Raw genomic sequence first — 23,723 nt, forward strand, 5'->3', positions numbered from 1 at the left:
CGGTCCAGTGCCCAGAGAGTATTACAATCACTTTAGAAGCTTAAACCCGCTCCATACTTGCCCTAATATCTTTAGTACTCAACCCATGAATCATAAACGCATCATCGTGTTAGTACTCACCCATGAATCATAAACGCATCATCGTGTCTCTTAGGTTCCGAGTCTTCTTGGAGAAGGAAAGATTACATTTTTTATGGTTCAGTCATAAACTGCATCAGATTATTTTCCATTTCCCAGACACAGCATTAATCTGCGTGTTGTTGGTCTGGCAGCGAGCAGCTGTCTATGAATGGAATCAAACTTCAGGAGGAAAACAGTCCAGAGAACGGCATAAATATAAAACTATGATTGCAAACAACCATCAATCCTCAAGAATGTTGTACAGCTCCAAGGCCCTGGATCGGAATCCTGGTGGCCTTTGACAAAACCCGTGTCTTGGCCTGCAGTACCAGTCTGGGCCTTCATTCATTCACCGTCTGCAGATCCTGACAGACAGAGCGCAGGGACGGAGAAACCTCTGTAAATACTGCTGTGACTACGGAATGTCAGACAGAGATTCACACCAAAAATAACACTGGTTCTGATTACCACCACTTCCTGCTGCTCGTCCAACTGCCCAACAAAAACACGAGTGAAGGATACTGTTAACACCAGCGGTGCTTGATGGCAGTCCAGTGGAATGTTTCTCCCCTGATCTGTTTAGACTTTTGATTTCTGGCAGGAAAACAACAGCAACTCAAACAACCGGGATCTTTGTTTCAGAGTTCACAGCCTCGTCCTGACTCAAACCTACAACAGTCTCCCAGAACACAGAGTCGACCACAGAGGAACTCCACCTCAGTTCTCCAAAACTCAATTAGAATTGAGTTGAAAGTCTGTCATTCAAATAATTACATCGGTCAAATAAACACAACCAATTACAAAATGTGTTAAAAAACTAAATTCAATGCATTCACTTGTGACCCTCCTTCAATGCTGCACCCCCTCCACCCATGAACAACATAATTCAGGTGTTCCCAACTTACCTGGAGTTAACGCCATGAGGAAAACACGACCATGAAGTGACCAACAGGAACCTTCAACACGACGAAGACAGAGTGAGGAAGAGGGGGATCAATACCCAGGTGGGACGAATGAGACTAACAGGAAGTCACCGCACACAGGTGAACGTGATGGAACGTCATCAAACACGTGGTTCCTCTGGGAATCAAACCCAGGACTCTCTGCTTCCAGGGCAGCCCTGAGAACCGCTGCGCTGTGGAACCACACTCTGATTTATCTGATTTGTCCCGTGTCATTGTGTAAAGTTGTTTCATCGTGTTGTAGCCTGCAGGCGTATTTTCACATCACAAAGGAATTAATTTGTCTCACGGATTATATTTTCATGCCTGTGGGCAAAGTGTTAGAAATTGGAAAACAAATGAGAAAAATATAATGTTAAAAGCCGAGAGATGAATCATCAGTGAACAACAGAATAACATCCAACACAGCAGACCAACAATCAGAGAAATCCTCTGAGACTTTCCTTTAAAACCACCCAAGTCAAAATACCACCCAGCTCGCAGGAAAAAGAAGATTCATCATCAGCCCCACTCAGAGATGACTCCTTTGTGATTGTTACACACTGTTTTTTTTTTCTTCTCTCGCTACAGTTAAGGCACTGTGGTTTCTGGTTTGGTGAGTGACCGTCATGAGAGCGAGGAGTCCAGAGCTCGAGCCCTTGGTGACCTTTCTGGTCCACATCTGACCTCCGTGCTGCTCTTAATCTGGGTGAGATGACAGAGCTGCTGAGGAATTTCTCTGCTTTGTGGCTAAACCAATCTGTCAAGACACGGCCTGTAGGCTGAGCGTGTTTCTTTGTTGCGTTCCTGCCAGTTCTCACGTGGCCCCGTTTGGTTGAAACATGACCTGAAAATACCAAACTCTGGCCTCGGTGACCTCTGTGTCTGAAGACGCGCAGACGCAACTGGAAAACGTCTCTCCTTGTCCCGGTGTGTCTTCACCTCACGTTACCTTTCCTGACATCACCTGTACGTTGGCCTGCGTTTGTTGACACCAGATGTGAGGTACCAGTCTGCTCTCTGGTCTTTACCAGTGCTAGTGTAAGTCTAACAGGAGGCCTGGTCCAGATGTTGGTGTGAAACTCCACAGCTGAACAAACAGCCGGTGTCTTCTCTACACCACGACATGTTTGAAATGACACGCAGGTCCAAAAAGGACACCAGCTGAGTACAGAGGGACAGAGACGATGAAAGAGAGGCAATCACTTGGAAAAGTTTCACAGTTTTTATCAGGTCTAAAATAAGAGAGAATCAATAGTTTTATTCAAACTCATTTCTGTGCACAATTTATGATTAATTATCATCTGCAGACGTCCCTCTGCCGTCAGGGTTCAGATTTTGTCTGCAGGTTGTTTAATCATGGCTGATGGATTTGTGTTCCGTCTGCGACGACTCCTTTTTTTAGGGGATTTTTTAAGGATCTTGCTGAAGTTGTCACTTTGTTAAATATTGTCCTGAAACATTCCAGGAGAGCCAGGAAATAAGTCGACTGAACAAGAGTCAGGGGGATTTTTCCAGACACCATGAAAAACATTGACAATCTCTCCTGGCAGTGGAGCGTCTTGGCAAACAGCTACACAAACCATTTAAACTGGGCTTGATCTCCCTGCTCCACTGCCCCCCCCCCTCTCCATACCTGACATCTGTGCATTTAAAGGCACATGCAGACAGTACAGGTTTCTATTTGACGGTTCACTATATATGAACCTTCGATAAAGTCTTTAAATCAGGTGGGACTCTTCATCCAACCACGGCAGCGTGAAAAAAAAAAAGTCAAAATCCTTTCGTTCCGAAAGGATTTCTTTATTTCTTCCAGTCGTGTCTTCACACAGGTCTGTCAGCAAACATGTGGCCCGTGTCTGTCTCTGAGACGTGGAGCTGCTCCATTCAACAGGACAAGGACACAGCTGTGACTCAGCCTTTTCACTGTTTGTGCTCATGTACAGCAGAAATAAAAGACTTTTCTTTCCTTTCTTTATTTAAAACCTTCTCTTTCTTTTTATTCCATTAAAAATAAGACGTCATCCGTAGTTTTCAACAGGATTTCTTTTCAAAATTTCATATCCAACACGACACATTTGTAATAACCCCACAATATATTTATGAAATTGAATTTAAATGCAAATTGTAGCACTTACAATTCACAGAAAAGTAAAATATCTAAAATGCAACAAAAATCAAACCACTTGAGTGTTTTACCCACCTGTGCACGTATCATCATTTCAGATTATAAAAAAAAACATAATTATAACACAAAAAAATTTGGCATGTATTCAACCAATATTAACCTTCACAAAGATCAATTCACTCTTTTTATTTTTATTTATATTTACACATCAGTGTGACGTTGGTCTGAGTGAAAAGTTCAACCCCTGGAAAACAAGGACAGAAAGAGAGAGAATTTTGAATTTTTTTCACCATGTTTTGCAACTGGATTTTCACACAGTTTTCATGGGGCAGAGATTGTCAACAGTGTAACATTCACTACCTTGATATTCGACAGTTGCGTGTCTGAACAAAGACTCCTGTGTAGGTGATGTCACACCGCACTACGTTGTTGGTGAAGTCTGATTCAAGGACATGAAAATTGGGATTGACCATCACCTGAGGTCAGAGTCACAGGTGAGAGTCAGGAACCAAATAATAAAGAAATTAAAAATAATAATTCAACTTGAGTTGTTCTTTACCCTCAGGATGTAATTTCCCGGAGGAACGTCGGTGATGTCGATCCACTGACAGTCGATGTTGGCAGCGTAGAGGTCATGACACCCAGGGCTCAGGCCCTGAAACCACCACACAATCACAGATTAAGATTAACCAGAAAATAAAATATATATATATATATAAATCACAACATTTGAATTGAACCTGGCTTTTAAATATGTACCTAGCACCCCCTACAGCTCACAGTAGGTGAACTGCATCCTCACTGCTGACAAATACCATAACAACCTTCCTTCAACAAGAGACAAAGACCAGGAGGGAAAAAAAAGAAAAAGGAACAATCACCTGTAACCCACGTGTGGCCCCTCAGCCTCTCTCTGAGACTGTTTTAGACTCTCTGACTAGCATTTTCCTACATGTGCTGTAAATTACGCAGATTCAAGAGTTAGTAATACAAACAGTTCCTGGAACAAACGTTGTTATACGACACCGTCAGCGGGAAGCCAAGGACAGAATCACAGACCAGACGACAGCTACTCCAGGGGTTTCTGGATATTAGCCTCCCAGTGGTATTAGTCACTTTGAGATGTGGCTTTTTTTCTTAAAGACTGTGAACAAGTCTGGTGGTTATTAATACCACAATACTTTAGACTGTCCTTCAAAATAAGTCTTTGAAAAAAAAAATCACACGTTGGTAATAATAAATTAACAAACATGAAGGATGAGTCCTAAAGTCTGCCTCGGCCGAATGACTTAGTCCAGTCTGGTTTTAAAGTGTCACTGTAGTCACTGGTTTAGTCTGGTTTTAAAGTGTCACTGTAGTCCAGTGGTTCTCAAAGTGAGGTGCGGGGCCAAGTCGAATACCAAGGATCAATGCTGAAGTGTTACCTGTGTGTGGGACGTACAGGCGTAGCGTCTCCTGAATCCTGCATCGCAGCCTGTGTCCTCCAGGCAGAAGCTGGCCTTGTGTCCCTCGGCTACTTTCCGTCCTGTCCTCATGTCCAGCAGGTCGTAGTTACTGAACGCGTCCATGCTGTGGTAGTGCCTGAAGAGTGGACACACAGTCGTTACAGCGGGTTTGTGTCTGTTATCGGATCAAAGTGGACCGACGTTGGACCGCAGCTCGGTTCCTTGTGGTGAACTCACTGGTGACAGCTGTGCCAGTCCCACTGATACCGTGGCTTGACAGGGAGGAAGTCGGAGGTACCTTGGTTCTTCACCTTCTGAGGGAACCGCAGCAGAACCCTGAAGTCGATGTCTCGCACCGCAGGTCCGTAGGCTGACCTTGGGAGGAGCAGAGAGGAGAGACACGCTGTACTGTACTGTTCTGAGGAAGACAGACAGGAGTAATGGAGCGCAGAGCGTTTGTTCCATCATACTTAGTGCTTTTGGGAAAAAACCCAACCCAGAACTATTTGGTCTTGGCAGGACATCTTCTTGGACCGTCTCTAGACTACGGACTTTATTTTTGTAGCTTAATGATTAGAGCAATTATCCAGACAACACAAGAGTTTGAGGTATTTTACATGAACGAATGCTAGTCCTAAGGAAAACCTTCGAGCGCGGATTGAATTACTTGCGAGAGTATGCGTGTACTTGCTGCAGTGTGTACTTGCTGCAGTGTGTACTTGCTGCAGTGTGTACGTGCTGCTGGCTGTGTACTGTGGAGGTGAATCACTCTTGGCTGAGAACCTTACCTGGCCAGACAGTTCTCCTCGGCTGCACAGCGGAGAGCATACATCTGCATGCGCTGGACATAAGCACCTGCTTGGATGGCATACGGGTCTGGAACAAGGTCTGGGAGTCCTGCAGTCAAGTAAAGGAACAACACGTGGTTTTTTTCTTTTACTTTTCTTACTTTGGATTTTTTTTCTCTCTCCTTTTTCCCCATGTGTTTTCTCTTTCCTCTAAGTTTGTTCTTTCCTTCTTCCTGCAGTTCCTTCTTTCTCTCTTTTTTGTTTTTGTTTTCCTTTTGAAGGATTGAAGCTCTGTGATCTTGTTGAGAATCAGTAACCACTCTGTCATAGAACAGAGAGAACTGTTCTTTAATTTAGCAGTGCACACACACACAAAAATATTATTTATTTACTAATCAACTCACCCGACCAGTCATTATCTGTTAATTATTAATCCCAGTTACTTTATGATGTGGAGAGTGAAGCTAAAACAAATCGACTCTGAGACTAAAATTACTGGAGCATTTAATATATATAAAAAAAAGATCCAATGAAAAGTTACTGGACAGAGCTGCACTCACCGTTTTGGAAATATCTCGTTCCATATCCAGCACCAGGAGGACGGTGTGGCCGTGCCACTGACCTCCCCGTGGAGGGGTGCAGGTTGTAGAAAACTGAATTCCTATGGTTTTTGAAAGGGTTTCGTGGGTCGTCGTTGACCATGTTCTCACCAGGTGTGGTCACCTCACCCGGACCATCCTCCGTCTGTAGGTGGAACGGTGAGAAACCCTCAGCTTCTGTTTCTAAAGCTGTAGGAAAATCAGAGACGGACGTTCTCTCCGGTTGTTCTCTGGTTCCCTGAGAACCGACGGACACAAAGGGTCTCCCGTCACGTCCAGGAGTGAGAATTCCTGGCGGTACATTGAGGTCAGTCACCCTGTGGCCTTCAGCCGGTCGGCTCCTGGTGCCATCTCTTCTGCTGCTCACATAAACCCTGGAGTGGCTCCTGGAGCGAACCGGAGCGTGGAACTCAGATCCAGTGCTCATCAAACTGTAAACCTGTCCGTGGTTCTGCCACTGAATCCGATGTCTCCACGGGCCCACATGTGTGCGCTGTGGATGCTGCTGCTGCTGCTGCTGCTGCTGCTGTCCAGAGGAGAGAGACAGAAGTCCCTGGAAAAAGTATAACAATGATACTGACCACTTCGCCATGGCAAAAAAAAAACACCTCAAAGATTTAAATCCCAAAGAAAAGTCAGTTGGTCTGCAGTGAGAGCACAGATGTTTTCTGTGGAAATTGGAAGAAAAGCAGGAGCGCAGTCTGAGTCTGAGCTCTCTTAAAGAACAACATATCAGTTCTCAAGAGGATTGACAAGGAGGAGAGGGGAGAGGAGAGGAGAGGAGAGGAGAGGAGAGGAGAGGAAAGGAGGGCCCTGGCCTCTCCTCCAAATTATTTATCCAACTCAAACCTGTTACTTGTGCAAAGACAGACGTTCAACCTGAGAACCCCGACCCAGCCCTTTCCACAGTTCAGTCTCTCACAGGACAGACTCAGAGGTTTGCTGTGTAAACTTCACACAGGGCTGAGAGCTGCTGGGTTTAAAGGAGCAGTCCGTGCAGTTAGTCAAGGTGCTGCTGCAGTAGGTCTTTTGATCTGATTAATCACAGGGCAGCTGTGGATTCATTCAACTGAAATTAGTCACCAACTGTTTGTGACTAATTTTTGTGACTAATTAATATGGAAGTAGATTTTGACCTTTACTGTGCATCGTCTCTAAAGGTCAACTAAACAGCACTACAGAGGCCTCATGCAACATGAAGAATTCACCACAAGAGGGCAGGCTGTCACTGTTTGATAGAGTCCTACAGAATATTTATTAAGGCACTCAGAATTTAGAGGAAGATAACTTTAAATAGTCACTGAAGTCTGATTTAAAAATGTCAGGACACGTCTAAAAATAAAATGCAATTAAATCTAAAACTGAAATTTAGTAAACTGAACCTTTAAGTCTTTTCATTTTATTTACTGGCCAACTTTCCAAACTTGACAGGTCTGACAGGCGTCTATGAATACATAAATAATCTTTCTAAGATTTAGACTTGAATAAACTTCCTCTCACAGATACAACAACTCTTTTTTTTTTCTCCTCTTCCAAATAGGGTATCCCGACAGTGAGCCTGCACATGTGCTGCTCTATTCTTAGCTGCAGATCTTGCCCCTGCATGGTCGAGCGTCCAGCTCCGCCTCGCTCCCTGTGTCCCAGCAGATTTATAAGAAGCACAGATCCTCGGCACTGGTTTGGCACAAGACGTACGCAGCAGGACATGTAGCCCCCAAAATTTAGCAAGTAAGTATTGATGTTGAATTGAGCATTTCTTGTGTGTCTGACCTGAAGGTAAACAAATCACAACAAGTGTTGCCACCGAGAAAAAAAAAAAGGAAACTGTAAATGATTGGAAATAAAACAAAGAGTTTGTGGTTGTGTGGTGGTACACCTGCAGCAGCAGCAGTGTTCCCTGTGTGAAAGACTAATCCTTCTACGCTTTGGATATATCTTATCCCATGAATCTAGGTATCCAGGCTTTGCTTCTTGTGAGATTTAAGGAAGATGATGGTCTTAAAATGGTTTGAGCACAAGAATTCTTCCCAAACATGGAATATACCTGTTGTCTTCCCCTGAGGCATCACACTACCAGTCTGAGGAGTAAAATGATAGATCCAGAGGGTTTACCACAGGTCATGGGAAGACAATACAGGTGAGATGCTGAAAGAAATGCCTGACGATGATTAAACATCTTTGACATGTGACTTTGTGGCGATATATCTGGTGTATATATTTGGTTGGGTTCCTGAAGAAAAATAAATCTCAGCGTAAACTGCGTTACAGCTAAACTGTATCTGACGATAAAAGTAGTGACATTTAAAAGCCGGGGGTCTGCAGATCAGTGGGTTTCTTCTAACAGTGTCAGTGTCTGACTGTCAGCTCTGCTCATATTTCAGCTCACAATTTGCTCCATCGTCGCCACGTCACGCCTCACTTGTATCTGACTGAGCTCGGCCAGTGTCTGACTGTCGGCTCTGCTCATATTTCATCTCACAATTTGCTCCATCGTCGCCACGTGACAAATTGGTTTTGGAAGCATTTACCAAATATAAAATACACTGACTTTGAGATTTTATTATAAACTGACTCCGAGGTATTTTAGAAAGTAACAAAAAAAAAATGCTTAAAGCTATTCAAAGATATTGAGAGACTATACAGGAGTCTTTATATGTGTGTGTGTGTATTAGTCCTGAATATACTGCATATTTGTACATATATGTACAGCCATAGATATAATAAGATAAACATATCTATGTATTGAATCATTTTATTTCATGAAATAGTGAAGTTAAAATAAAAATAATTGAGATATTATTATTATTAAATGTGTTTCTGGCACATTCAATAATTCTATGATTATATTATTAAACACATATTATTATTATTAAATGTGATTCTGGCACATTCAATAATTCTATGAATATATATTTAATTAGATGTTTTTTTAATGGTTTATTAAGGTCATATTAAGAGAACCTTATCTTTATTTCTGGAAGATAAATAAGACTCCCCACAGCTGACAGCTGTAATCTTTACAAACTGATTATATAAATTCTACACCATAAGGCAGTTAGAGTCAAGTGTTGCACCGACGTGGAGCCAGAAACATTCCTGTGGTCCGACCACTGTAACCCGTCCCATACCTCAGAGGTCCCCGGTCACTTATAAATGAGCCACCGTGCTGCATGTGATAGCCACTCATCGCCCGGGTCACTGCCGCCACGCCCATATATGGATGCCATACCTTTCCTTTTGGGGCTGACATGGCGGCGGTTGACGTAGGAGCACATGCCAACCCACGCGGCTTCTCGCCCTCCTGTGTGGTGGCGTGAGGGGACTGGGCCCTGACTCAGACCTGACCATGGAGTGTCAAGTGAGGGGCTGATCAAAAATACTCTCTCTTAGTCTAAATATAAAGTGAGACAGCAGCTAGCCTCTGCTCCAGGCCACCGCTGGTATGTAGAAATTCCCTGATATGCATCACAAGACCCCGACCCCCGTCACACCCACTGTGGCTCTGTCTGACCCTGGGAAATCTCTTTGAAAACATGGTGGTAATAATAATAAAAGATAATAAAGTCTTATCATATCTACAGTCCTGGACCATAAACTCTTTTATAATCAGTTTGAAAGAAAGACTTTATCAGAGGGTCAGAGGTCAAGGTTCGTTCAGTCATGACTCAGAGTAAGATGATTCACTTACAGCTAATATCAATGAAGCTGAACACGTTGTGTATATGGAAATATTCCTGCTCCATTTATACTGTGATACTGAACGGAGGATTCACTGCTGCCTCCTACTGCACAGATCTGTCAACACTGACAATAAACAGACAAACTGGGCCGTGATCTGGACTGTAGTTACTCCATCAATTCACTGCCTGTCTGAATGAGGAGGAGCGACCACAGGTGTGAAGGCTGGTTCCTCTCTACTGCTCTAATGTGGCCCACAGATGAGTGGACTGTCCACCGTGTAGGCCACACTCACCCATGGTTGTGACGGTGTTGAGCAGCTGATTCTTTTTTTTTGTGTAAGGCAAGAGTGTGAACCACTCTTCTCCCGTTTGGCCACTAACCCAGCTTTAGAAATGAGTCGCTCCAAAATGTTTTTTCCCTCCTGCTTCAGTTTCTCTGTTCAGATATGAAGCAGATAAGATCAAAGTTTCATATCCAGCACAAAAACAAAGAAAAAAGCCACTAAAAAGATAAGGACCTGTTCAATTCTTATTATTATTTCTGTTTCTGTTTCTAACACACCAGTTTTTACCAGCATGAGCCAAATAAAGAAAATGATTAAATTATTCTGAGCAACAAAAGGACAATTTGGGAGTCCATAGTAAAATGAATGACATTAACTTTTCATCGTTGTCATGTCGTTGTCATACATGGTTTTAGTTTATTTAATTTTATTTCCTACTTTTATCTGTTTCATAGCTGTCGTTGTTTACAGAGGGAGTTTTATTTCAGGAAGTTGAAAGGCGGCAGGTTGTTATCAGCCGTCCTCACGTGTACTGCCAACGTTGTTGTTGTAAAACGTGACAGTTGTGATTGTAAAGTCAGGTGGGTGTAGTGAGAGTAACGAAGGTGAAAGAACACGGGACACAACGATCAGATGCAGTCATTTTTTATGTTTCAGGTATTCCTCCTCCACGTGGGAGGGATTTTCCTTTTCAAAATTTTTGACGTTTGGTACACAACACGTCTGTCCCTGATGTCAAACACTGGGACGTCCAGAGATGGCGCACGTCTTTGTGAAAAAGTTACAGGATCATACAAAACACGGCATTTCTGCTGTTAGTTCTTCATAAGTTACATGATTGACTATTTACAAATCAGACTGGAGCTCTGCTGCTGACTATTCACTCACATTCATATTTACAAGTCTATACACAAATCTGCTGTCGTCCCTGTGGTGCTGCGGAGAGGAGGAGAAGAAGAAAAGATGAAATGCACAAACTGGATTTACTGCTGAGACAGTTTTTATTCCTGAGACTCCACTCACCTACAAACTGTTCAGAAGGGTGTTCTGAATGTTTTCATACACCATGTTGTAGATCATTTCCTTTGGCTCCATCCCATCAATGTACTCTGTTTAAAACAAAAAACAAAAACCCAAAAGTCAGTGAGTTTTTTACATTTAAAAGCCTGAGTTGTGCATTTTAGTCTCTCTAGACTAATATTTGGACCAAACTGACCTATTCTGTCGCAGTTGTTCTCCATCTCTTTCCTATGTCTGAGGTACATGGGCCAGACGTGTCCGTCAAACAGGCCGGGGGGGTCAGGGACCGTGTACGTCCTCGTACTGTGGAAATATAATCGATATCATCACATCTTGGTCTTTTGGTGCGGAACACGTACCTTGAACCTGTCACAGTCACTCCAGTTCAGTCTGTTACCTCCTCCTCCTCTTGCACTCCTCATAAGGAAGGGAGATGTAAAGGCACTTGTCATAGACGTCGATGAGAGGCCTGCAGACGGAGGGTGGAGTTAGTGAAAAGCTCACAGGTCAAGAGGTGAATCTGTCGGTGAAACGGTGACCCACTTGTAGTTGTAGATCAGAAAGCCCTCAATGATGAGGATGTGGATCCCTCTGTCTCCAGAGTCGGACTCCTCGGCTTCAGGTGACAGGCTGACACCGTGCGAGCGGGCGAACTTGACCGGGTTCTCATGCCAGCCTTTCACAGTACTGATCATCGCCTCCATGTCCAGGGCGGAGATCACTGATGTGGAACAAGGAGAGAAAAAAAGAGCAGGTTTCACCACACACGCAAAGAATCCATCTCCTTCAATTAGTCACGACTATCTGTGAATGTCGTTAGCATTCACAAAACAGATCAAAAAGTTTTTACAATTTTTAATTTTTTTTTTTTTACCAAACTATTGAAATGTGCATGAAAGAAAAAGTACATTACTGCATGGTTTTCCTACGCGAAATCCATTCTTACCATCCCACTGTCTAAAGCCGTCCTCCCCGACTTCTATTTGATCGGGTTTCTGAAACAGTCACCAATAAAGAATTGCTGCAACCTAGTAACCAGTCGGAGCTGATCACACCTGGACAGGACAAGTCAAGGACTCGTCTCCACCAAAAGTGGCACACGTGGACTTTTTTGTGCGGGAAAAGTGCAGATATCTAACTGCCTTAATATTTCATTCATGTCGGTGTTAGAAACGTTCAATGTTTCGCTTTTTTAAATTTATTAAAAGGTTTCAATATTTTCTGCCGAGATGTTTAGTATCTTCTGCGAGTGCATTCACCATTTATTCAAAGGTTTCAATATTTTCTGCCGAGATTTTTAGTATCTTCTGCGAGTGCATTCACCCAAAAACATTTTTGGTTCTCACCCAATTGGTTTTTCTATGAACGCATGGTTTTGTGCTGATAGTTGGTTTGAACGACCAGTTCCTAAATGCAGCACGAGAAATTGGTTGAGTTACTAACTAAAAAAAAAATTTTTTTAAATTTAAAAAATATAAATTAGTAAATAAAGTGCTGTTAATGCTCATACATGTTGGCCTCAGAATTTTTGTTGGACACTTTCAGTGGGGACGCTCGATCCGTTGATGGGCTGTCCAGGAAACAATCAGCCAGATGTATTACTAGGCTACTGCCATGACAGGACATCTGCAGGTCAGACTGTCAGATCACTGACTAAGGCTGTGTTAAGATTGATATGCTAAATCAAATATTTGAATTAGCTTCAAAACAATCTGTGGCGCTGAAGTTACTTTTTCAGTTGGCTCACAGTCGAATGAAACAGTTGACCCTGACGGTGACCTACCTTAAAGAAGTCATCTTGATGCACAACACAGCAGTTGGGTAATGTCTTTATCAGTCTGTTAGTCAAAGTGGTCTTCCCACCGTTGGTCACTCTGGAATAAAGAAAAATACACTTTTAATCCATAAATATTCAAAAGATTTTCCATTTTTAATCAAATGGATTTGTGAGATTATTCTTCAGATTCAACTCACCCTCCAATGCCAATGATAAACTTCATTTTCACTTCTCGTTTCTGTTGGTCACCTCTGGAATTCAGTAAATAAAAGAAGGGAACGCAGCCAAGCACACGCCGAAGGTTTCTAAATGAAAACCTGTCCTTCTCCTCTGCAGCCGTCGGTCGTCCCCTCCTTTTACTACTTCATTGATAGACAATCTCCTCACCGGCATATAAAGGATTTAGGCCGCAGCGTCACACCCTCTCAGGCCAATAAGCCCGCTCTGTCCCGCGGCCAGTGAGCTGTCACTTCATATCGCGGTGCACCAATGACACGGGGCGGATGAAGGACCCCTCCTCCTCCTCCTCCTCCCTCCCACATATGCATGAAAGCAGATCCCTGATTTTCCACCTGCTGTCTGGGAGGCTGCTGTGAACACTGGCCAACTAAATACAGGACAAATCCCAGATCCAACGTTGTCAGAAGATAAGAGAGGGACAGTGATTTGGTGAAGCTGTCGGACATAAAATTAATGGTTTTAATAGACAGAGCAGCAGACGGACGGATACAAAGAAAAGAACCAGACTGGAGTTTCTTTACTTTAGACACCGCCCCTAAAAACCTCAAACTTAGAAATACTTTAGACTTTGACCTGAAAAATTGATTTGGACATTTAAAGACATTAAAAACAAGATTATTTTATTTTATTAACTCATCTTTAAGCTTGGTTTTTAATCTAAAAGCCTATAAGTTTAATGTAAATCTAAAGATTATGCATCCTCTGCCACAGTCAGTCGCTCTTCCTCGAGACACTCCTATTCCAGGATAAAGGGGAGAAAAACGGATTTTGGAATGAAGTTTTTTTCCACACCTCTGGGTGGGTCACAACCAGAGGCTCTATTTTTAGCCGGCTGTTGTGTGTGGGCCTGCTGTGTCACACATATTTCTGATGCAACCCACTGGAGTGTGAGCCATGTGACCGTGGGGTCTTGACTCATAGCTGTAGGTCTGAGAGCAGCGCCCCCTGTCTATGAACTAAGGAGACCAATCATTACTTATCTGTAGTGTTTTTCACTCACTGGTCATCTAATGTCAACAACAACAACACTCACTCTTAAGGAGACACACACATTTTTCTACTTTTACTCAGGATAAGTTTCTTCTGCTCTAATGTTGTTAATGGTCAAACACTTTACTATTTTGGTCAAAGAAGTGTGATTACAAAACTGCCCCACATACAGTATGCACGGAAACACTATAGGACAGCAGGACATGTGGTTCACATATGATATTCCTCTGGGGACCATAAGAAACACAAACCTTTACTTGACCCGTTTGGATACGAGTGTCGTTTAAACTGAGGTACACACGGAGACAGTGTCTTTTTAGGGCTTTAAGGGGTTCATATTTAGAAGAAAGTGACAGACACAGATTCTGTGTCATAATTAAAACTTATAGTTTTTTGTTTGTTTGTTTTTTTTTCTTGAATTTTTTCCCCCTAAATAATTCCATCATTTATCTTTGGCTGCATGGGTGGAGTTGGTCAGAAAGATATTGTATATTTACCTGATGGAAACAGACAGGTCAAAGGTCAGGAGAAAAGACTGGTCACAGCCTTTTATGGTGATTGGTTAAAGGACTGACGAGGTGTGCGTGGCTTGTTGAACTCTGAACAAACTGAATCTAAAGTTGTTTGGTCTTAATGAAGTTTAATTTAGTTTTTACAAACATGTTTGTAACTGTATACACAAAAATTAAGTTCTTATTTAAAAAAATAAAACCTTGAGGGTCATGAGGACCATAACATACCGATTGAAAATAAAGCACCAACCCCGACCCCCCCGTCTGAGAGGTGGCGATGACATAGTTGTTAAGAACGTATTGCTGTTCCACCTTGTGATCACAATAAGCCTGCATATAAAAACAAAGGTCACCTGAAGTCCATTTAGAACAACGACCGTCAGCTGACATCATAACCTGCTCTGGTAAAGGAAGGATGACAATGTTATTTTATATTTATTACTTTTTTTTTTTTTACAGTAAATGGCACATTTCATAAATAACACATAAATCAATCCATCGTCTCTGGTCCAAAAACTGTTTCCTTCTTGTTCAGATGAACTTTTTTTCCAACCTGTAAAAATGTGTTCTAGAACATTCAGGTGCTGAACGTTGACAACAACACAGGGACAGAGAGAGGAGAACAGGAAGATGATGACATCATCTGTCCATGAAACACTGAAACAGATTTGCTCTGGCAACATCCAATAAAACATCACTGTACACTCTCTCTCTCTGAGGAAACACCCAAAGGCCACGCCTCTCAAATGTCAATCTGTGGCTCAAAAATACATTTACATTATTTACAGATTGTTCCCAGCTTTAAGAAGTGGTTCTTATTAAAGTCTAACGTCATGCTGGAGATAAGGGTCATGCACGAGACTCCATTAGATGTGAGTTTGGAATGATGTTCACTCTTGAATCCAGACAGGAAGTGTGATCCTACAGACGGCCGCTGTGCGTTGAACGTTCCCGACCTCCTGATGAATTTGGAAAAACAAAGAGCAAACTGGTTTCATTCGTTGATACTTTGCATCATCTAAACGTTTTTTGTAAATATGACAAAACATACTATAAAACTGTCAAAATGATTACGTTAATCATATTAATTATTCCTAATCCTTTAGGCAGAATGACATGTTGTTATTGGTCCTCAGTTGTTTATTAGGTCGTCAGGTCGTCAGGTCACGGTTTGGTATTCACTTCACCAACTTAAATTCCTTTGGACTGTGGGAGGAAACCAGAGTGTCCACTCTCCATACAGGAGAACCATCTGTTACAGTTGGGCCTCGAACTGGTGATCTACTTTCTGTAAGTCAAGAGCACTAAACACATCTCCACCGAGTGGCACTCAACCTAGTTCTACAAAGCCCGCCATTGACTAACAAGTTTGGCTGTGGCTGCAGCGTTAAATCTTGGCAGGGTCAGATATCCAATCTAACATAAGTGAGTTTCCCGATTCATTTTTCTCCGGTTTCTCGGGCTGGCACGTCGTCAGGACACGCTGTCTCTGTCCATTCCTGGCATGTCAGCGTGCAGTCCCCTGGCTGATGGCCCTCTTTGATATATGGAGGTCCATAGAAAGAGTCAGCAGCTTAGGACAGCTCAGAGGGAGGGGGTGGGTGGTGGGGGGCTTCCAAAATAACCCTCGTCCAGTGCCGGGCTGCTGTGGCAGATATTTCTCCTGATTTTAGGAACGGCTCGGAGCAGAGCGGATCAATTTGCCGGATCTGGTTTGACATTCCATCAGAAAATAGAATTGATTGGTTGTGACCAGTTTCAAAAGAGCAGCAGCTGTGTTTTACGTAATGGGCCAACGGGGGGTTGGGGGGGCGGTGGGGGGGGGAGTATGATTTACAGAGATCATTTAACAATTCTTGGACCAAGCCTCAATTTAAAAGAGAGAAACATGACTTTGCGGAAATAAAGCTGAGCTGGATGAACAACAATAACACCATCTGACCTCAGCAGCAGCAGCAGCAGCAGCAGCAGAGTCGTCTCTGTCAGACTTTAATTAAGGACTAAAACAAACGCCTGGAAACCATTTACGTGATTAAAAAAAAAAACCCCACAAACTCATCCTCAGTTTCTCCCTGAGACCCAACACTCTGGACCTTTGAACGGTGACCCCACTCCTGACAGAGTTCTGTCCCACAGCCCCAGTGATCTACTGCATCTATACTGCAGGAGTCAGTGAACAGACAGAGAACTTTTCCTTATGTCTAAGATATTAGTTACAGTGGGTTGACATTACAAACCAGGCTGGACGACTACAGTACTGGGAGAGGGAGACGCCTCACCTTAATGTCAGATGTCACAGCCAACCTCTGCTATCACTGACTTTGGCCTGGAAAGACAGGAATTAGAACGAAGCCATAAATACATTGCTTGGTCATCTCAGCCCTGTATGGGCCTGGGTGTTATGTAAACTGAATCAATCAACATGACAGCTGAAGTTCATGGACTGAAAAATGTTATCTTTGGATTTGATAGCAAGTTTTTTTAATTGCATTTTACCCTGTTTCTTTAACATGTATTAACTGAATTCATTTGATGTTGTTATATATATTGCAAAATGTCTTCACCTGTTTGGGCAGACTGAAGTTGGCGTGCTGCTGGTCTTGCTGCATCCTGTAAAAAAAAAACAAAACCAGTAGTAGTTAATATAAATTATATGGCATATTATAAACCTCACATCAAATGAAAACCTGACGCCTCACCTTTGTCTCTGTGCTCTTATCTTCTCCTCCTCATACCTTCAACAGGTAAACAGAACTGTCATTACGTTTACATGCTTCCGGTTTTGAAAAGATTTATTTTTAACATTTCTAAATAAAAAGATCATTCATCTTCATTTTGAGCTGTTTTGAATACATACTTGAAATGAGAGCAAACATTAAATGTCTCGTTCAGTAACCCTGACGCATCATACAGCGTTAAAACATTGACATCTAGTGGCCGGGGTACTTACTGTAGCACACACTCAGGGATCTGCACGTGCTCCATTGGGATAATATTGGCGAGTTCTGCCAATGTGTGGACGTAGCGGATTTTATCCATGAACTTTACACTGAAGGAGACACGGAAAACAAACACGGTGTGCAGGGCTGGAGGACACCAAACTACAGCTAAACTATATTTGAAAATATGAATTATGAGAATTATAAAAGATGTGATTTTGAAGCTGTTATTGCTGCTATTCCTCACCTTATAAAAGGTCTGGAGATCCCACAAACACATCCTCACCTTATAAAAGGTCTGGAGATCGCCAGGACCGTGCGGATGAACCAGGTTGGGTGAGCGATGATGAGACACTTGAGGTTCTTCTTCAGTCTGTGGGAGACATTCAGTTGTTGTTGGTGACAAAGGAACATGCATTTCATCTTTATCTTTATCTTTTCTTTTTTCCACCTACTTTCTGTCAATCATCTGATAGCATCTCTTCAGCCAGCTGATTCCAGGCATCTTCCTGCGAGGAGTTCCTCCGTTCAGGTAAATGATCATGTAATCTTCTGCCACCAGAAGCTCCAGGCTGCTCACGACATATCTGAGAAAAGAACAAATGAGCTCATGTCGCTATGGAATTAAAGTTGGAATAAAGTTGACGTCAAGGGAACGTTGACAAAAAAAGAAATCATGCTTATGCTAATGCTGAGACGTGAGAGACAAGTTAGATTCTCACAGGAAGAGGTTCTCCATGATGTAGGTGTAATCTTCACAGCTGCTGTCAGGGAGATAACAGGCTGCAAACACAATGATGGCATTCAGTCCCTCACCATAATAACCTGAAACAGGAAATAGAAAGACACGCAGGTGTGACTGCAGTTTGTCTCCTGTTTCATCTGTGAAGTCTCATCTTCACCTTCTTCCCCTTTCTGTGCATCAATCTATCAACTATTTGAACATTTAAACTACAGACTCTAACTAACTCACCTCCATGTGTGACAGCCCTCAGGTACGGCCTGATGACCTGCATGTCGATCCTTTGCTCCTGATCACCGATAATCACGGTTCTCCACAGTCGACCCGCCGAGTCTCGCTCTTCTTCACTTTCTCCTGGAAGACGTTTGGCCGTGGCCACGGGTGTATCATCTGGAGTCAAAGTAACAAAGGTAATAAAAGGTGCTGGTCAACATATTTGACAGAAAAACCCACTGGTGAAGTCCCATGACACTAAGTAGAACTACTGTATACGTCATACTCTCCGTCCCTCGTCCTCACCTTCCCACTCCAGCTCATTTCCATTGGTAATGAACTCCAGTGAGTCAGTATCGTCAGGGGTCGCGACGTCGTCCACACTGATGTCCAGGTCATTGTTTGTTTCCAGAAGGTCGTCGGTGAGCACTGAGCCCTCACTCTGATCCAACGACAAGTTCATATCCGGGGCCACCAGGGTGCGACGTTTGTGATGGACCGCTGAGTCGCCAACATTCAGAGTGGTGGGAGGATCTACAGTACAACAACAACAACAACGGCAGCAGGGTGGGAGTACAGTACAGTACAGTACAGTACAGTACAGTACAGTACAGTACAGTTCAAATGTTGTATTCTGCTGTGTGATGTCAGTTACTGTTTCTGTTGTCGGTGAGGCCACAGGAAGAGTCAACATCGCCATCTTCTGGCAGTGGCCTACAATCAAGACATACAGACAATAAACAAAGGCGTGCAGAGCTGAGGTCGCGCACCTGCTGTTTAAACCATAGAGTCGGATACTTTTGCAATTTACATATCTTGTCTTTGGGAATAATAATAAAGTTTGCAATTAACATATCTTGTCTTTGGGAATAATAATAAAAGATTTCCATTTAATATTTTTTTGTATTCATTTTCTGTAGAGTTTCCCTTCAAAATAAAGGTATTAACTTCCTGCGTTTTCTGTCGAGTTTTCCTTCAAAATAAAGGTATTAACTTCCTGATGTCACAGTGCGTTATTGTTACTGCTGGTCGTGGTAGTACTGTAGTAATAATATAGTGTTGTTTTCTTGCTATTTTTAGCCAACCAATAAAATACACCGTGTGAACTAAATACTGTTGGCATCTGTTAAAGAATCAAATATATCTGATCAATCGTAGAACAGTTATGGTTTTGCTCTGTGCCTCTGACAGTTCTGCAGCAGTCGTGTTATTGTACCAGCACTGACTCTTTAGAAACAGTCAGAAGAGCCTGCACTCTAACATTAACGTCAACCAGAACACATAAATCCTGCTGTTAGCACTGGAGAACAATGGTTCTGTAAAAAGACACAAACACATTCACACACGTTAAATACCAGCCTGCCTGTACGGACAGAGCCCACACGCCCTCCAACACCACATGCACAGGCCTGCTGGTGGCATCGTTGCTGTAATTGCTGTTATTAGGCTGCCAATGGATTTATACAAGTAAAAAAAGAGACAGCGTTCCCAGACACGGCATTTCTGCAGATGCTGTGGATACAAATGCATAAGAAAAGAAAAGGAAAATAATTTCTCTCTGCTGGTCCTTACCTGGGGAAGTCCTCATCCTGCCACTCATCCTTCACCTCCATGTTGTCCATGTGTAGCGCGGCTCCTGAGGTCGTGGGGTTGACCTCCGCTCACTGAAGTAAGAACAACATAGAAAACAATCTGTGTTTAGTCCAAGAACTGCTGGTGGAACATTGTTGAACGTGCAGTCGCAGCAGATGTACCGCTCCACCTATCCCACATCTTGAGCAACTCAGGTGAGCGACTTAGTACAAAAGGCCTGTTTTAGAGCAACAATAGGTGTGGCTTTGGAACGATGGAGGTGTTTGTTGGACAGGGAGGGTCTAATGAAGTACAGTAACCAGGTGTGGTGTATTACAGACGGTATCGTTGTCAGAGGTGAACCACCGTCTGTGAGCGTCTGCCAGCATAAATGAATCTGTTTTTTCACCATCCTCATCATCCTAAGGCAGGAGATAAAAATAAAGCCCTCACACTCCACCGTGAACAGTCCTTCACGGTGACTTCAAACATAAATCATACATGACACAGTTAGCAGCTGCAGAGCAGTGAACTTTTATCATTTAGCCTGAAGGCGTCTCAGAATCTCCACCACCTCACCTCAAAGATGGGAACGTCGTGGTGTCACACTGAAGGCACATCTGGAAAACACAGTCTGGAGTGTGTGTGAAGGACATGTGTCCTAGTCTCTGTCTCTGTCCCAGTCCGAGTTCATGCTGCAGCAGATGTTTCTGTTCACTGACACGGCACTGATGTGCAACAATGAAGGACGCATCAGAGCCCACACGGAAAAAAAAACACGGAAACGTTGATCATAAAAGCCACGGCCCCGAGGCTGATGGGACAGGACTGGATGTGGACCCGCAGTGAGTTTAGACACACATATATATATGTAGGATGAAAGAACTCAGTCTTTCAAAACTGTGAATTTGTCAGGATTGTCAACGCTCTCTCTCTAAAGTATTTACTGTATGTTAATGTCTGAGGAGGTCGACACGGGTCGACCTACGCCAATTAACCTCTTGTCCAGAGTCAGATGTGTCTCGTGACTCCTGCACGACATCATTGTAAATGAACGGAGCGGATCCCTCAGTTAAATAAAAACTGACAAACCTTTATCTTTAAGGCTGATGTAGAAGGTGGTGAAGTCACGATCCTCTGACGGGGACGTGTTTCTTGTTTTTTTTCTCCTCCTCCTCAGATGTCACGTCCTGCTGTTCAAAGTGGTCTGATCACAGGGAGCATCATCACCGTCAGCAGCTGCAGGTGGGACTTTATCTGATGTTCTGATAGAGTGTGTGTGTGTCTCCTGCAGAGATAAGAGAGAGTTGAGAAAAGACAAGGTCATTACACAGTGAACGGGGGTCCCTTCATCGCCCCCCCCTCCCTCCTCCTGTACATTACCTTTCCTTATGACACAGAATCCTCACCCACAGATCTCATCTCCTGTCCTGCCGATCAAACTCCATTTCTCTGACTCTCATCTACTTTAACTGACTCCCTCTCTACCCTAACCCCTCTGCCTGCTCTTCCTCCAGCCCCGCGCTCTAATCCCGCTGTGATGATGTCACTGTGAAAGAACTGTGTTATGAAGTTATGTAATCTCACATGACAACCTTCCTCAGTGGAGTCCTCTCAGGCTGCTGGAGTCACGATCGTCCGTCGTCCGCGTCCTCACTCCAGTCCTCTTTATTTTCATGATGCAAAAGATTTTTTTTTTATTTAAAAAAACAAGAGGGAAAAAAAAAAGGATCTTTCTCTCATCGCTGTCGCCTGGCAACAGCATCCATGCCCCCCGTCTCTCTCTCTGTCTCTCTTTCTCCCCCTCTCTCTCTGACACAAACACAGTCACGCAGCTCATACCTCTCTTACTTTTTCCACACCATTCATTTTAAGCCCTCTCACCCCAGATGAAACTCCTCCTCCTCCTCCTCCTCATCATCATCATCATCATATGCCCCTCCCACCTCCTTCATGTTTAGGTCAGAGGCAGATGATGCCCACCGCCTTTCTCTGTCCTGCTGTCAGTAAAAGGGGGGGGGGGGGGGGGGGGGTCATCAGTATATATATTTGTCACATACGTCCTCTGTCTTCGTTAAAATATAAATCTAAGAAATATCTAAAATAACAAAGCAAAGTGTCGGAATCGAACATTGCAGAAATGAGCTCGACTTAAGATACGATTAGATTAAAAAGTTAGTCTCAATACTTTATATTACATTAGTGTTTGTGAAACCACTAGAGTTGATAAGTTATAGCTCATTGTTTGGTTTTATTTGTTTAAAAGACAACATTCAGTTTCCTCTGTAATGTTTAAGCAGGACATTCAGCATATTCCTAGTTCTGCCTCCATAAAATGCAGCATCATGAAGTACTGTATATAACTCTACTCTATTTATACATGTACTGTACCGTACTGTCTGTACCTTATGTGCCACTGAGCCACTAATACTCTTACCACCAGGTGGCAATAGAGCGTTACCCATCCAATACAGTAAGAGAAGCAGAGCAAAACTACGTGTAATTTTATTATAAGGCAGAACATTTGTCCATTTCAAGTCTAAAAACATTTATTTCGTTCATTTTATTTATTTAATTACAGTACATGTAAAAGAAAACTGATTTCAGAAGGCAGAATTTCTGTCAAGAACGCTTCTACCCCTCTTGAAAAAAAAACAATAAAGAAGACAAAAAATATAATGCTGAAAATTGTTGTTTTTAGCATTAAACACATTTTATAAAAAATAAACGAAGCTCAAAACATGTAACAACCATTAAATTTCAAAGGTAACAGTGAAGTAAATATCTATTTTAAAAGGCCACATTTTTAACCAGATAAGGTAACAGTGAAGTAAATATCTATTTATGTAAACATTTTATTCAAAAATATGTATGATTTTGTCAACAACCACCGCAAATAACAGATAAAATTCACACGTTTTCACATTAGGCATTATTTTTTTCACTGTTTATTCTAGAGAGGTATATCAGCTACTGTACTCCTGTGAACAAGAATGTAAACTTTCCTTGAAGAAGTCGAACACCTTCACATTTCCTCATATTGTCTCTGGGTGTTAACATTCTAACTGCTTCATCTTCATCTTCATCATCTCCTCACACCTGCAGCTGCGCGTCCTCCTCTGCAGACCTGCTCCTTTGCAGATCACGTCTGGACAGATGCTGCACCACACCAACGCCGATGCAGTCTCCCAGGACGTTGGTGGACGTCCTCATACGCTCCCTGTCATGGAAATCCCAACCAAAATCAGAGCAGATGTTGAAGTGTGAGGTCAGTGACATTGAACATTTGTTCAGGTTTATTACTCAGTATTTTCTCCTGGTTCTAATTCCATGTTACTGTGCACTTACAGCATCCAGTCCACGATCATGAGGAGTGATATGTTTTCAGTGGGCAGTCCGAGGGATGACAGCACGATCAGCAGGGACACAATGCCAGCCTGTGGGATACCAGCTGTACCAGTGCTCACAGCTGTGACGATCAGACTGAACCAGAGAAAACACTGTTGTTAATAATGCAAATGCAAATTAATAAAAAGAAAATGATTTGAACAGACACTGCCCTCCAGCCCCAACAGGTGGCAGTAAAAGGCTGTAAACGATGTAGTAAAACCTGCTGGCAGCCCCAACAGGTGGCAGTAAAAGACTGTAAACGATGTAGTAAAACCTGCTGGCGGAAGAGGGAACTAAATGGCAAAACAAGTAGTTTCCTCTTCCCCCTGCAGGTTTGTTTTTT

General features: G+C 42.9%; 4 protein-coding genes and 1 long non-coding RNA gene across 9 annotated transcripts in view; 1 reads left to right on the forward strand and 4 right to left on the reverse strand.

The window, feature by feature from the left end:
- Positions 1-127: 127 nt before the first annotated feature.
- LOC103396464 (protein-lysine 6-oxidase-like) lies at positions 128-7,046 on the reverse strand. Its single transcript, XM_008334558.2, has 7 exons — positions 5,983-7,046; positions 5,423-5,531; positions 4,872-5,009; positions 4,614-4,770; positions 3,749-3,844; positions 3,550-3,665; positions 128-3,433 (listed from the first exon to the last, which is right to left on the reverse strand). The coding sequence occupies exons 1-7, from the start codon at positions 6,611-6,613 to the stop codon at positions 3,427-3,429; spliced, it is 1,254 nt and encodes a 417-aa protein (XP_008332780.1). The 5' UTR covers positions 6,614-7,046; the 3' UTR covers positions 128-3,426.
- LOC103396463 (uncharacterized) lies at positions 5,405-8,396 on the forward strand. The gene is made up of 3 exons (XR_523355.2): positions 5,405-5,541; positions 7,562-7,749; positions 7,975-8,396. It is a non-coding gene; the product is annotated as an uncharacterized LOC103396463 (long non-coding RNA).
- Positions 8,397-10,440: 2,044 nt separating this feature from the next.
- LOC103396465 (nicotinamide riboside kinase 2-like) lies at positions 10,441-13,151 on the reverse strand. 2 transcript variants are annotated; one of them, XM_008334560.3, is made up of 8 exons: positions 12,980-13,151; positions 12,789-12,879; positions 11,952-12,000; positions 11,549-11,726; positions 11,403-11,474; positions 11,202-11,308; positions 11,009-11,094; positions 10,443-10,921 (listed from the first exon to the last, which is right to left on the reverse strand). In XM_008334560.3, exons 1-7 carry the CDS (start codon positions 13,003-13,005, stop codon positions 11,009-11,011), a joined length of 609 nt encoding a protein of 202 aa, XP_008332782.1. In that variant the 5' UTR covers positions 13,006-13,151; the 3' UTR covers positions 10,443-10,921. The 2 variants fall into 2 exon arrangements, with proteins under 2 accessions (XP_024908389.1, XP_008332782.1); XM_025052621.1 differs by lacking the exon at positions 11,952-12,000 and having other exon boundaries at positions 10,441-10,921; positions 12,980-13,014.
- A 1,815-nt stretch (positions 13,152-14,966) lies between these two features.
- Positions 14,967-21,870, reverse strand: LOC103396467 (caytaxin-like). Of its 4 annotated transcripts, XM_017042043.1 has the most exons (14): positions 21,374-21,571; positions 21,083-21,278; positions 19,991-20,082; positions 19,074-19,132; positions 18,725-18,952; positions 18,437-18,595; positions 18,186-18,288; positions 17,919-18,050; positions 17,750-17,836; positions 17,475-17,573; positions 17,224-17,259; positions 17,089-17,134; positions 16,804-16,850; positions 14,967-15,483 (listed from the first exon to the last, which is right to left on the reverse strand). In XM_017042043.1, exons 3-13 carry the CDS (start codon positions 20,038-20,040, stop codon positions 16,818-16,820), a joined length of 1,032 nt encoding a protein of 343 aa, XP_016897532.1. In that variant the 5' UTR covers positions 20,041-20,082; positions 21,083-21,278; positions 21,374-21,571; the 3' UTR covers positions 14,967-15,483; positions 16,804-16,817. The 4 variants fall into 4 exon arrangements, with proteins under 4 accessions (XP_016897532.1, XP_024908391.1, XP_024908392.1 ...); XM_025052623.1 differs by lacking the exon at positions 21,374-21,571 and adding an exon at positions 21,586-21,870 and having other exon boundaries at positions 18,725-19,132; XM_025052624.1 differs by lacking the exon at positions 21,374-21,571 and adding an exon at positions 21,578-21,870 and having other exon boundaries at positions 18,725-19,132.
- A 945-nt stretch (positions 21,871-22,815) lies between these two features.
- Positions 22,816-23,723, reverse strand: part of LOC103396488 (excitatory amino acid transporter 1-like) — a 4,224-nt gene continuing 3,316 nt past the window's right edge. The window contains exons 8-10 of the mRNA XM_025052440.1: positions 23,564-23,654; positions 23,339-23,490; positions 22,816-23,210 (exon numbers count right to left, since the gene is read on the reverse strand). Coding sequence (XP_024908208.1) covers positions 23,084-23,210; positions 23,339-23,490; positions 23,564-23,654 — 370 coding nt within the window. The 3' untranslated portion in view covers positions 22,816-23,083. The remainder of the gene's footprint in view (positions 23,211-23,338; positions 23,491-23,563; positions 23,655-23,723) is intronic.

This window comes from Cynoglossus semilaevis, chromosome 20 (assembly GCF_000523025.1).
Source record: "Cynoglossus semilaevis isolate Cse_v1.0 chromosome 20, Cse_v1.0, whole genome shotgun sequence".
NCBI lineage: Eukaryota > Metazoa > Chordata > Actinopteri > Pleuronectiformes > Cynoglossidae > Cynoglossus > Cynoglossus semilaevis.